Source organism: Telopea speciosissima, chromosome 5 (genome assembly GCF_018873765.1).
Source record: "Telopea speciosissima isolate NSW1024214 ecotype Mountain lineage chromosome 5, Tspe_v1, whole genome shotgun sequence".
In the NCBI taxonomy this organism is placed as follows: Eukaryota; Viridiplantae; Streptophyta; class Magnoliopsida; order Proteales; family Proteaceae; genus Telopea; species Telopea speciosissima.
Genome location: NC_057920.1, coordinates 15,324,909 through 15,338,901, shown reverse-complemented (window position 1 = coordinate 15,338,901; position 13,993 = coordinate 15,324,909). Strand labels below are relative to the sequence as shown.

Genomic DNA, 13,993 nt, shown 5'->3' with positions numbered 1-13,993 from the left:
CATTCCTTTAACGAGGTCGAGGGGGTACTCTTGGGGATGTAGTACCATCATGAAGAGTTCCCTTCTTCTTAGAGAAAATCAATCCTATTAGAGGGATTATAGTCTTCTTCTTGTTCTTTGTTTGCAAAGAAGGTTGTCTCTCAAGTACTTCACCACGGCCTTCCGGGCTCACAACTTGAGCCAATGAAGGAGGGCGGGCAAACTTAACATATGTTCTCCTCTGGAGTTCTGGTTCATCTTCTTCTTTAACTCTTGGTGTCTCCGCTTCAATCGTTTTCGCATTCTCGACAAACTTGAGGTCTTCCATCTCTGAGTAAATTGGTTGTTTCTGGGTTTCCTTGACCTTCATTTGTTGCAACTCCATTTTTGTCTTCTCTAGCTCTTCACTTAGAGAAGAAAGGCAACTTGCCATCATCATACCTTCTTCTCTTGCTATTTGAAGGCTTTGCTTTGTCTCTTCAAGCTCGGCAGTGATAGTTCCTAGCTTGGATTGGCCATGACCCATTTCACCTTCTCCCATCTAATAAAGCAACTCAAAGTTAGTTGTAGACTGAGTCTTAACACTTAAGTCAGGTTATTGGGCTAAGGCATTTCTTTTCCTCAAAAGCAAAATAGATTGATTCTTACCTAAACCCAGAGCTTAAGTGGAAGCTTTTAGAATATCACAATGAGATATCTCTTTTACTATGTTTATTATTTATGAAATAGTTTGGTTCACCTTTCTTGCATAAATTATAGATAAAGAGGAAAGAAAAAGTTTTACTAAGAATAATACTATATATGCTCTCCCATGATAAAGAAAAGCCAAAGTTAAGTGTTGCACAATGCAATCACAGCTAAATTACACAAAGGAGACTTTGATTAATGTACAAGCAACATGAAATGCCTATTCTGTATGTTCTAATTTATTTTTGAGAGTGGATTATGATTAGATCAAATGTTATTAATCTATCAATTTGTTGTATTCCATTGCTTGCATAAGTGGGTTGATTCATAAGGATAGTTAAGAGGCTATAAGGTTTCGCTATAATTTCTTAGCAATGGTTTTTTCTCTGTAATCAATTTGAGAGAGGTGCGAGGACAAGCGACTATAACCCTATTTTATAAGAAATTAAATGGAGAGAATGCAGACTTACCTCTCCATTGTAGGATCGAAGGTTGCCTGGAGTCCAATTCCAATTTGTGTTATTCTTATTCGAGTGCTTATATTCTGAAATAAGTCTTCTAGTTTTTGGGGTTTCTAATGGAAGAGTTAATACCCATAATCCAAAACTAGGGACTCTCCTATCAAGGTGGTTATTAGTTAGACATTTTCCCAATCTTCACGACCTAATGATGACGTGGCACTTAGGCCACATCAACTTACAGATTTTTCATTAAACGTAGGCAATCTTATCAAACCACTTAAATTCTTGTGTTTGATTATGTGATTGTTTGTTTGTGATTTTCATTATTTTCTATATTATTTTAGGTTCGTTTTTCTACACAATCATATATTCAAGTTAAGTTCAAAATCAAGGTTTCTAATTCATATAAAAGAACATATAATTTTCCTATTTTGTGGTGGCTTTAATGATGAGGAAAGAACACAATATAAACTAAAAGCAGGAAATAATAACAATAATGTAGAGTGAATGAGGAAAGAAAGAGAGAGAGGGCAATGGATGTATATGGAGAGCAAGTGAGGAACCTGTTTAAGCTGTTTGGCATAGACCTCGCCAGCTAAAACTCTCTCTCCAAACAACACCACAGCTTCCTTAACAGAGCGAAAGGGAGCGGTTGTATCAATCTCTGCTCTCTTCATCACCACCACCACCCCTTCTTCAGTATCAGTGGCCATGCCTTTGTACTCTTATAAGTGACTTCCTGGGATTAGAATGAAATTGATCACCTACAGCTAGCATCTACTGTGAGAGAGAGAGAGAGAGAGAGATGAAGGACGTCGTTAGAATGAAGTGGGGGAAGAGATTATTTGCTTTAAGGGAAGAGTGGGGACTTAATAAAAATCATGTGCTTCGTTTCTTGGCGTCCACTTCACTGGTATACATATTCTGTTATTTGAAGGTGAAGTCGGTTGGTGGACGGTCTTGATTCTCTCTTCCTTCTTTTCCTACAATTGTTTCCCCCAAAACACCCCACCCTTCAAAACCAAAAAAATAAATAATAATTTCTAGGGTTTGGGAAGGGAGAAAAGATATACACAGTGGGTGTTAGCTTACGATACACATTGACGGTATGCCCAATCTTTTCTAATGAACATGTAGACTAAATTTTTCTAATTTGCCGGTATAGAAGGAAGAATTCCTTCTCTACTGGTGATGTGGTGATGTGGTGATGTGATTGAACTCTTGTGTCATCGTGAACTTCTAACCCCTTTTTTAATATGATTGAAATTAACTTGGAGAGAAGGATCAAACCTTGACCGCCATATCCAGAGCCATCACTCTACGCCCCATCCAAATGCAAAACAGCATGTAAAGGAGGCCACTCAACAGGAGTAGAGAAAGTTAAAATTAAAAAAGTTACCAATTTATATTTATATTCATCTTCATTTGATAATATTTTGATGATTTTATTAAAATTTTGAATCAAAGTTTGAATAACTTCCCTTACTTACTCTGGATTGGAATTTAACAATTGAGATATATGTAGGGTCATCTACATATGGACTACCCATGTACTACAAAGTGGTAAATAATGAAGCATTATAATTCACTACGCATAGTGACACCTAGAAAGATCAATTTAATTCTTATTATTATTTTTTTTTAATAGAAACCAATTTAATTATTGAATTCAGTACTCTGCGTCCTTCAAATGCTTTGGACCTTTGGGCCTGGGGTCCATGTTTTGAGAAATTAGAGTCAGCATATCGATTCTCTTGAATTAATCCATTTTCATCGTTTCGATAAGAATTCTAAAATCAATTTTTTGAATTCAATAACTAATACATCGGATCCCATCAAAACATGACGGCCCCACCATTATCAAAACTGGGAACAAAGAATAATAATGCCAGAAGGTCAGCAGCGTTCATCATCGTAACATCCGCCCAAATTTCAAACCTCTCCTAACGTAGGCGTTGACACATGGACAATCCATGTAATCAGTAATAACAATCTTTGCCGGCGGTGAAGGAAACTTTCCTTCCCGCCAAAGGCTATTCTTCAACAAGAAAATTAATTTCATAATTCTGACCGTTGGATACATATGTCAGATAGCTGTCGTCAGTGTAGGAATAATCCTACACTGACCAACAACCAGGTAGTGGATGTTGGACATTGGAAAGCTTGAACCCGTTAACTTGAATTTTTATTTTCCGTTTGGAATTAGAGATCTCTCAATGCACCTCCCTCTGTTTCTCCATCATCATTAAACCTTCTTTTTCTGCTTTTTCTTCTTCTTTCATCTCCTCTGTTTGCTAGATCTTAACTACCAACAATAATGGCGGTCGCTGCACCTTCAGCTACCGTAGTGTCGTTCTACTCCGCAACATCTCCGAGTAGGAGACCCCGGGCAAGGATGGCCGTCCGATCTACCGGCCTTTCTGTCGTCCCTATGCTGATTAGTCTACAAAACACTTGCGCCACACCTCTACCTGTCCTGCGCCTAGTGGCAGACGCCATGACTGCCGATATGCGAGCTGGGCTCGCTGTGGATGGGGGCAGCGATCTTAAGATGATTCTCAGCTACGTCGATAGCTTGCCTTCTGGGTGTGTTAAAACTAACTTTGAACTTCTCTCTTTTTGCTTGAACTGCTTTTGTCTCTGCCTTTTATCTCTCTCTTTTTTGAAAAAGTTTTTATTTACTTAGCTCAAATCGTCAGTCTTGTGTGAACCCTTGAGCAAAATCTGAAGTTTTATTTGATATGGGCATTAGATTTCCTTTTGCTATCAGATTTTGAAGCTCAAGTTTTAGAGCATAACTTAAAAAAAAGGTGGAAATTTGTGTTTTACTCAATGATAAATTCACTTTGAACTCACTTGCTATAGATCTAATAATGATTATTTGTATTCTGGAAAAGGGATGAGAAGGGCTTGTTTTACGCTTTGGATCTTGGTGGCACCAACTTCCGGGTGTTAAGGGTTCAATTGGGAGGAAAAGACAACCGTGTCATTGACACTGAATTTGAACAAGTAACCATTCCTCAAGAATTGATGTTTGGTACCTCTGAGGTCAGCTTCTACTTGTTCATTTTGTTTCAGTACGTTCTATGAATGCCAATATCTTTCATCTACTTCCTTTCTCTTGTTTTTTTTGTTGAGAATGCAATATTTATTAATTAAGCCACATACTGCAGGAATTGTTCGATTTCATTGCAACAGGGTTGGCTAATTTTGTACAAAAGGAGGGGGGAAGATTTCACCTGCATCATGGGAGGAAAAGAGAGATTGGGTTTACGTTTTCTTTTCCTATCAATCAAACTTCTATTGATTCTGGCACATTAATCAAATGGACCAAGGGCTTTGCGGTCTCGGGAACGGTTTGTGTTATTCCAACTTTGCATTTCTGTATCTATGAGCGGTCTAATAGGTCATTTGACTTCTTTGTTAAATGTTTCTGTACATTTGCTATGTTTTGTCGTAAATTTCTTTTGAGGACTCTTAGACTGTTCATGATTACATCTATATGTAGCCCAAATCCCATTACTGAAGTGGAGGAATGTGGAACTTACCTCCATTAGAATCGACAATCTCGAGTGTCTATCCAACGAATGAATGTCTTCTCTGGCGACACCGATAGTGGAGTATGGTGCTTTTGGTTTCTTGGTTTTCCTTCAGGCAGCAACATTGATGATGTGTTTCCTTGTGTCAACTGAAACCAGTGACCATCTCTTGTTCATATACCACCTTGCCATAACACCTCCCATGAAGGTAGTTTCTAGAGTTGGTCGCATAACTCCTCCAATTCAACTGCTAAGGAACAGTTGATGCTGATGTGGCAATTTAGTCCACATTAAGTTAAGAACTTATCACGTTTGCTTGGCATTTGGAAATATAGGTCAAGTGGGAGAATGTAAGAGCTGATGTGGCCTACATTGCTACATCAGCATCAATTGCAAATAGCAGTTGAGTGCGAGTTGGGTAACCACCACATAGCCACCTTGATGGGAGGTGGTTACGAGAGGGAATTATTAATTTTTCTAGTTGGTCCCTAATTCCAGTGACGTACAGTGATATCCATCTCTCCCTATGCCTGAGAAACAAGGAACCAGAAGCACCATTCATCTATTGCCGAAAAAGTCGTCGTTGCTGTCACTAGAGAAAACAAAGAATTCGTTCGACAGAACTGCAGGATTGTCAATCCTAATGGAGGTAAGTTTCACATTCCTCCACGTCAGTATTTTGTCTTACGCTATATTCATTAAACCTAACAAAGGATGGCCATTCTTGTAGAATCCCAGAATGGAGCTAAGTGACTCTCAAAAGAAAGAAGCTTGGAAACCAGACTAACTGTTTGAGACCTAGGAATGCTTGGTTTGCATTGCTAATGGGTTTGATAAGCAATAACAGAAGTCGGAGTTCTGAACGCAGCAAACCTATAACTTTAACTCTGGCGTTATGACTATATTCACATTGAATCTGACTGAATCAACTTCTTTTTCTCTTGCAATACTTTTTACCCCTTTTGTCTTCTCCCCTCCCCCCCCCCCCTCTTCTTTTTTTTTTTTTTTTTTTTTTTGGGGTGGGGGGGTGGTGTTGTTAGAAGCTAAGTTAATCCATCAGTGAGCCAGCTGGAGAAGAATGCCCACTTTAGCCTGTGGCCCTATAGAAACTCTAACGTTCAAGGTTATTGCTGGAAGAGTACATCATTGAAAGCCCTGCATAAAAAGAATGTTTATTTTTGTTTGTTTTTATTTTTTCAACCCAATGTGACAGTTATTAGTACCGGCTCTACCCTTTGTTTGCCCTTGTGAGGATTTGCATAAATCCTTTTTCATTCATGAGCTATGACTTTCTCTAATTGCAAAACATAAGTGAACTGTTGATTCTTGACAGGCAGGAAAAGATGTAGTTGCTTGCTTGAATGAAGCTATGGAAAGACAACAATTAGACATGCACGTATCTGCCTTGGTAGGCTCTGCCAATGCTGACATGGATGTTGAAGCTTATGTTCTTTATTTGGATTAATACTCATCATGCATGGAGTGATCAATCTGTTTCAATTCCTGTAAAGTAGGTCAATGATACAGTTGGGACACTTGCTGGGGCAAGATACTGGGATGATGATGTAATGGTTGCCGTCATTTTGGGGACTGGAACGAATGCATGCTATGTAGAACATATGGATGCTATTCCAAAACTGCAGGGTCAGAGGCCTAGTTATGGAAGAACGGTATGTATGCAGTCATTCATCAAATTATAAATATTTGAAGCAATGAAATTTTCACTAAGTTGTGGAGACTCAACCAATCAACAAATTCACCTCTGAGCTGCAGAAGGGTATTGGATGACCCAACTGCATGCAACATCCCCTTTTGGGGTGGGTGGTGGGTTCACAAGGATTAAGACTTCAGTTGTGGAATTTTTTTGCATGGATTACCACAAATTATATGTGAAATGAGGTAGCTGTTGAGAATTACTCAGGATAACGATAGGTAGCGTAACCACTTGTTATGTGTAAATTTATGGTGCCTAGATTTCCAAGGTTCATTGTCTTTTCCTTTCTTCCTGAAATTTGTTTTTGGTAACACTGTATTTTCTCTTCATACATGCAGATTATCAATACTGAGTGGGGAGCTTTTTCAAATGGTCTTCCTTTAACAGAATTTGATAAAGAAATGGATGCTGCAAGCATAAATCCTGGTGAACAGGTAAAAATTATTTTTGCCATTTTTTCTGTTTTTGAATAATTATGCATAAGTTATCTGATGTTCTGAATTCTTCTTTGGTATGATATATTTTCCTCTTATAATTGAGCAGATATTTGAGAAGACAATATCTGGTATGTACCTTGGTGAAATCGTCAGAAGAGTGTTAGTCAAAATGGCTGAATGTGGTGCTTTATTTGGTGAATCTGTTCCAGAAAAGCTCCCCACACCTTTCATATTAAGGCAAGCTTCTGATTACTTCTGTTAATACACTTGAAAATAGCTAGTTGATATGATCCTTAAGACTCTGATGAGTCGTAGTCACTTGTCTGAACCAAAATTGTCCAATGAGAGCTGAGTTCAGTTCTGACTTGACTGTAATATATTGTTAATATTTGGTGTCGTGTGGACCAGCAGATTTTTTGATATCCAAGAGGAATATAGATGGTTCATGAAACTTAGCTAATCCATTTGCAATGGCAAGTTGCCTTAGTGTTTAATGAGTCATAAATCTGAGAGCCAGTCTTTACTAACTGCAATATGGGAGTTTCTGCAAAATGTGTTCATATAATACCATACACTTTTTTTGAGGTAGACAAAGTAGACTTATATTTGCTGGAAAAGATTGATGCATCTTTTGATTGAGAATATCTTAATGTTTTGCTTCATAAGATTGAGAAACATTATCACCAAAAAAATTTCAACACCATTATTAGAACTACCTGGAATAACTTGCTCAGAATTTTAGGTCCAGAAATAATACTTCCTACTCCATACAGGTATGAAATAAGCTCCAAGCATCAAATCAAACTTTGACAGCTCATCTAGGTATTACTATGGCCTTTGGATAACTGATACCCCTGTAATCAAATTTGAGTGGGAAGATCAGTAAAGAATTGGGTAACTGTATGGATGTAGATCATAGATGATGCCCACTAGCCCATCAATGGATCAACATTGACTTCTTACAAGTTTATGAAACACAGTAGGTTCAGCTAACATGAATATATTAATTGCTAGAATGTTCTATTACTATAGTTGATTTCAATCCCAAAATTTATTTCAAACGATCAAGGTCCGCTTTGAGAATGAGAGCAAGGTTTTAAAGGGACAAAAGGTAGACAATAGCACCCATCTGTAAAAGGAGAAGAGGAGTAACTCTATCATTCTTGATCATATAGCTTATTGCATGTTACTAGAATGCATCTATTACTTGTGTACAGGATCTTGCTTATCTCAATTCTAGAAATCAATTCAGATGATCAATTGAAGTGACTTTGTGAAACTTCAACAAGATGGCCTGAATGAAGTTCCCTCATCCTTTACCAAGGTTATAGATGGCTCGCTTATGGAGTGCTATTTTGAATAAGAAATAGAATAAATATTTCTTGATAAATCTTTTTCTGTGGATTCCAAGCAAAGTCATAAGCCCCAAGAGTAAATCTTCCTCGCCTACTACAAATAACCACTGTTCTTCTATGATTTCCTGGTTCTTAGTTGATAAGTTTTCATGTTCGTCACCATTTTCTTCAGAATTTTAACTGAGATAGACAAAATACCAAACTTTTGATCAGGTTATTCTCAATATCATGTATCCTTCTGTGAACTACTGCATGCTCAGTCTGAAGTCTTCACCTTAATTTCTTTTTGTAGGACACCTGATTTATGTACCATGCAGCAGGACAAATCTGATGATCTGGAAGCAGTTGGCTTGATTTTAAGAGACATTTTTGGGGTAAACCTTGTTCTATAACTCTAATGAATTCAAGATTTGTATATAGTTATGAACTTATGATACAATTTGGTGTGAACCATGGCTAGGTGAGTGCCAATTTAAGTGCAAGGAAGATAGTACTAGAAGTCTGTGATACCATTGTGAAGCGAGGTGGACGACTGGCTGGAGCAGGAATTGTTGGGATTCTCCAAAAAATGGAACAGGATACTAATGGTCTCATATTCGGGAAAAGGACAGTGGTGGCAATGGATGGAGGCTTATATGAACACTACCCTCAGTATAGAAGATATCTCCAAGATGCAGTAATAGAGCTTCTAGGATCTGAAATATCAAAGAATGTAATCATAGAACATACAAAAGATGGGTCTGGAATCGGAGCATCTCTGCTTGCTGCTGCAAACTCCAGATATAGAAATCAATTCTAGGAGAGGAGGGTGACCCAATACTCTTTCTTGTTGGAGTTCTGCTAATCTCATAGGTTGTTCACTGCCCTATAAGAACAAGACAAGTCAGATGGGATTACTGGGCACCAGGAACCCAGTTAAGTAGGGGGAAGAAAAAATAAAATTATTGTCAAATGGGTGATTGGGCTCTGTAAGGCTCATGAGGCTCACGGATTCTGTAAAGTTAGCATTTTCATTCTTATTGTCGTCTGGAATAAGTTTCTGAATTTTGTAAAGCAATTGGCTTTGTCTTCATTACAGGAAACAGAGCAGAACTCGATTTATGAGATCATTACAGGAGCTGAGAGCCTAAGCCTAAGATCATTACATCGGGAAAACTTATCATTGTATAATATCATATTTCCCTGCATGGGATGATCGATTAAACCCTGACCAGCTTTCCCGTCAGCGAAGGAGTCCGGATCACCTTCGCGTACTTGCTCTCCTTGTATGGTAGTGAGCCAGCATGTATCAAACCAATGACCAGCAACCAATTGTTATTAGTCTTATTTTATTTTATTTTATTGGGGGCAAGAGAACGCTACCTGGTTGCATAGCCCCTGTGCCAGCATGGGGTCAATGGAAGCATGCCGTGCATTCCATGTGGGGGTGGGATTTCCACCTTTCCATGGGGTGGGGTGGTCATTTCACATCCTTTGTGTTTAAGCGTGGGGGCCACTCGACCAAGTAATGTTCTTTTTTGTTTTTTTAATATAAAAAAATTGGACTACCTTTTCTCCTTCTTTTCATTCTGAAAAAAAGAAGAGGGAATTACAAGTAGAAGAAGAAGCTTGAATCAAGCTACTCGACGTATAATTAACACTTCCAATTTGTGGGCACCTCCAATTCCTCTAATAGGGGGGAGTGGATCCCACTTTTGGCAGTGTTTTTGGCAGGAGGTAGGGTGGTCATTTCTGCTCCCATGTGAGGAATTGGAGGAATTGGAGGGGATAACGATTCCTACTCGACACCCTCAACATCTCCCCTCTCCCCTCGTTCCCAACCCCCACTACCCTTACTCCCCATTCTTCCCTCCATGTTTGCAACCCCTTTGCAACTTGCCGCCCTACACCCGCCCTACATATTTATCCTCCCTTACTCTCACCCCACCCGACTAGGGAGGTGATCTAGATTCATGTTCTTCTTACCCCCGCCTTCGTCCTGTCTCGCAACTCCACCCCACCTCCCTCTGTTTTTTCTCCCCAACCCCCTCTGCAACCCTGCCCCAGCTCCTCTCCAGGCGAAGTCCTTGAACAGCACTGGCAAAGAGAATGCCAAGAAGAAGAAAAAAATAAAGTGAGAATAAAGAATAAGTTGATCCCACTTATTTTTCTGATATCTATTAAAAAAGAGTTTTCTTCCCAATTCCTTTGCCTTGTGAAGTATAAAGTACGTTTCATTATTTGGCACATGGTAGTACATGGGTTAGTCCATGTGATAGAGGATCAGACAAACAACTCAGTGGTACAATTTTAGCTTAAAATGAATAGATGAAGTAACTAAAATTATAAAAGATGTCATTTTGTATTTTATATTTTATCTCCATTTGATGGCATTTTGATAATTTTATTAAAACTTTCAAATAGAGTTTGAGTAGCTTTTCTTGCTTACTATAGATTAAAATTTGTGCATTGAAATGTTTTCTACAGTCCTCAATCACATGGATTAACCCCCTCTATCACATGGACTAACCCATGTACTTTCAAGTGGCAAATAATGAAGCAATGTACTTTAGCAAACATAGTGATGCCTAGAAGGACCCTTAAAAAAAAGATAGCAATGACAAACCATATGATTTTTGTGAAGGACACATGTGAGCCATATAGAGTGCAAGGAGAGTAACTGCTCTCTTGTACAAGGAAGTGATCCGAATTCCGTACTCGATAAAGAGGCCCAAATACCCAGAAGAAGCAACTCTTTACTTATTTTTAGCGACACTCCTTTGCAATAAACATGAGAAACCGAAGATAGTATTACGTACTAGATAGAAAGGTTTTTTTTTTTAAAATCCTATACAAGGGCCCATAGGTCAACTAGAGGGATGGATGGAGGTGCACTAAGCGGATCCGGATCCTCTACTGTCGAGCTGCCTCAAGTGTCCTGCTGCGCAAACACAACAAGATGCGAAATGATCGCCTTACCCCCACTCGGGCAGGGATAAGGCGGTCATTTCACTCCTTGTTGTGTCTTCATAGCACGGTGTAGGATGGGCAGCTCAGCAGTAGAGGATCCAAATTGTGAGCTAGGAAGCTGTTGGCGATAGCAAGTCAGATGCCCATAGGACAACAAGAGGGGGAGGGCGGAAGGGAGGGTCAATTGTCCAACTAGAGAGGGGGAGGGGATGTCTCGAACACGAAACATGCCAGCGATTGGTACTTCAATGAGAAACACCATGACCAACTGCGCTCAACAACTATTGGTGATAGCAAGTAAGATGCTATAAAAAAACTACACACTTGTTTGTTCATAAAAAAAATACATAAAGTACTCTTTCTTTTATGGGAGTGTTTAAATGATTCCTCTATAGGTGTATTTAGAACTTGACACAATGACACCCTCTTTTAATTGGACGAAATTTTGCTGCTACAAGGCTGGCAGCCAAGGAAATTCTTTAAGATAGAGATATAAAAGGATGGGAGAGCATTCTTTGTGGGGGAGTGTGGCCCTTGTGCGTGTGCGAGGGCCAATGAGAGTGCAAGCAGGAGCATCATGGAGACGGGATTTTCACCTTTCATAGGGGGTAGGCAATCATTTCCCCCATCCCCACACAGTTTCTAGGTGTGGGCGGAACACTCCCTCCCATTGAGAACTTCTTTCTTGAAAGGGTTATTTCCAAATGACTCCCTAAAAATGGTCAAACTTATAGTTGCCCCCCTGAACTTTCACTAATTCCACGTGCATCCTTACTTTCCAAACTAAGTACCACTATAGTCTCTGCCGTTAGACAGAGACGTTATAACATAACGGATTCCAGTTTTTGAACTTCGATGGACCATTCTGCCCCTGAATAAGGTAAAATGACCAAAATAACCTTACCTGGGAAAAAAAAACACAAAAAAAAAACCTGCAACTCATCTTCCCCAAATCGCAACGATTTGGGGAAGATGAGTTTTTGAATCAGAAATCAAGAAGAAATTCAATTTCCCAAGAGGGATTCTCCCAGAAGGTGCCATTGGATATGTGCTTTATGATGATAACAGATTCGAGGTCTATCTGAATCGAGACCGCAAGTTTAATGTTGATGGAGGGTATACTCTGCATTACAGCAGGAAGATCACAGGACGAAATTGGAGGGCCCGAAAGGAACGGTCTAGATTTTGCTTCTCCCTGAATCCATCTTCTGGCCCTCTGTTTATCTTCCCCTCTCCCTCTTCCTCTCCTTCTCCACTCTCCACCCTTTCCCATCACTCTCTCTTTCTCTTGCTCGCCAAGTTTCTCTCTTTCTATCTTCTGTTCTTTGTTTCTTGGTTTTAGATTTTAAGGGTTTAAATCTCTTATTGGGTTTGATTTGATTTGATCATAAAATACAAATATGTTGTTGGGGGAAGAGGCCACAGTTCCTTCATCAGATTTGGGTGCTTTTGAAAGAGCTGCTTTTGCGAATGACTCAACGGATACAACTGTAAATCATGCAATAGATGCAGGAACAAAAGTTCAGCCAAGACGGGTTTAGTCCCAGATCGGGTGTGTGTGTGTGGTGTGTGTTGTGTATATCCGCCATTCCACGGTCCCAAAAGTCGGTTAACCTTTTGGGATTGGTGTGTGGTTTGTGTGATTACACTTTATTTCATCAAAAAACAAAAAAAAAAGTTCAGCCAAGACCGATCCTGATACCGATTTGATCCAACTGTACAAACTAGGGGTGTCAATTCCAGGCCCGACAGAGCCCGCCTGATTAAATCCTAGCCTGGCCCGGCCCGATTACTAAACGTGTCCGGTAAGCCCGACACGTTTAGTAATCGATTGGTCCCGGTGTGGGGTCCTAGCCCATCGGGTGTCCGATCGAACCGACCGATTCTAGGCCCGACCTCGACCGTCCTGTTACAGCCCGACCCAATCCAACCCTTTAACTTATAAACTTCCCCTCCCCTTCCCTCTAAATTTCCTTTCTTTTGTTTGTTTCTTTGTTGGTCTTTGACATTTATTGGTTATATACACTTAACGGATGAGGCTTAGTTTTAGTTTTTAGATTTTACTTTGTTAGATGTGCTTCTATTCGGTGTTGTGCTGCTATTTTTTTTATTCCCCTCTACTTGCTTTGTTAGATGTGTTTCTATTTGATGTTGTGTTGCTATTATTTTTCCCTCTACTGACTTTGTCAGATGTGCTTCTATTCGGTGTTGTGCTGCTATTTTAGTTGGGATAAACTTTATTTGACTTTGAGTTGAGGTGTACAATGACTGTCCAACGGTGTGATAGTTTGAACTTAAAATTCTGGTTGCATGTCAATTAGTAAGCCCACACCGTTTAAAGACCGTTTAGAGTTAAACGGTTCATTAACTCGTTTTAGGCCTGTTTAGTCCAAATAAAGCTGCCCCGATTAAAGACCGAACACCGATCGACCGAAATGAAACCGTACCATACCCACCCAAGGCAAGCCCGAATGCCTAAATGGTGGGACATGGTGCAGCCTATAAAATTGGTGAGGCCCAGCTAGGCCCAACCGAGACCGATCGATTGACACCCCGTGTACAAACAGTGCTAAAAATGTAAAAAAAAAAAATAGATTTTTTATAAGAAAACAAGGACAAACGTGTCATATTTGCCTCAGTTTGGGCGATCCTGATACGAATCGGCCGATCCGATCTAGTCGATATCGAGATCACGAACCATGGTCTCAATGGCTCAAAGAACCTTTTTTTTTTAAGGGTAAATGACACTCAAAGTACCTAAGGTTTTTACAAATTATAGTTTAGATACCCAATATTTCATATATTGGGTTTCGGATACCTAAATTGGATTATAAATAATTGATTTAAGTAGTTTTTTTTTTTTTTTTTTTTT

At 39.4% G+C, this 13,993-nt stretch overlaps 2 protein-coding genes across 2 annotated transcripts; one reads left to right on the top strand and one right to left on the bottom strand.

The window, feature by feature from the left end:
- On the bottom strand, positions 1–1,892 carry LOC122662290 (WEB family protein At1g75720-like). The gene is made up of 2 exons (XM_043857879.1): positions 1,691–1,892; positions 1–520 (listed from the first exon to the last, which is right to left on the bottom strand). Exons 1-2 carry the CDS (start codon positions 1,838–1,840, stop codon positions 8–10), a joined length of 663 nt encoding a protein of 220 aa, XP_043713814.1. The 5' UTR covers positions 1,841–1,892; the 3' UTR covers positions 1–7.
- Positions 1,893–3,347: 1,455 nt separating this feature from the next.
- Positions 3,348–8,994, top strand: LOC122663436 (hexokinase-2, chloroplastic-like). Its single transcript, XM_043859148.1, has 9 exons — positions 3,348–3,713; positions 4,025–4,175; positions 4,301–4,483; positions 6,000–6,074; positions 6,181–6,336; positions 6,719–6,814; positions 6,924–7,054; positions 8,465–8,546; positions 8,633–8,994. Exons 1-9 carry the CDS (start codon positions 3,445–3,447, stop codon positions 8,969–8,971), a joined length of 1,482 nt encoding a protein of 493 aa, XP_043715083.1. The 5' UTR covers positions 3,348–3,444; the 3' UTR covers positions 8,972–8,994.
- Positions 8,995–13,993: the final 4,999 nt, after the last annotated feature.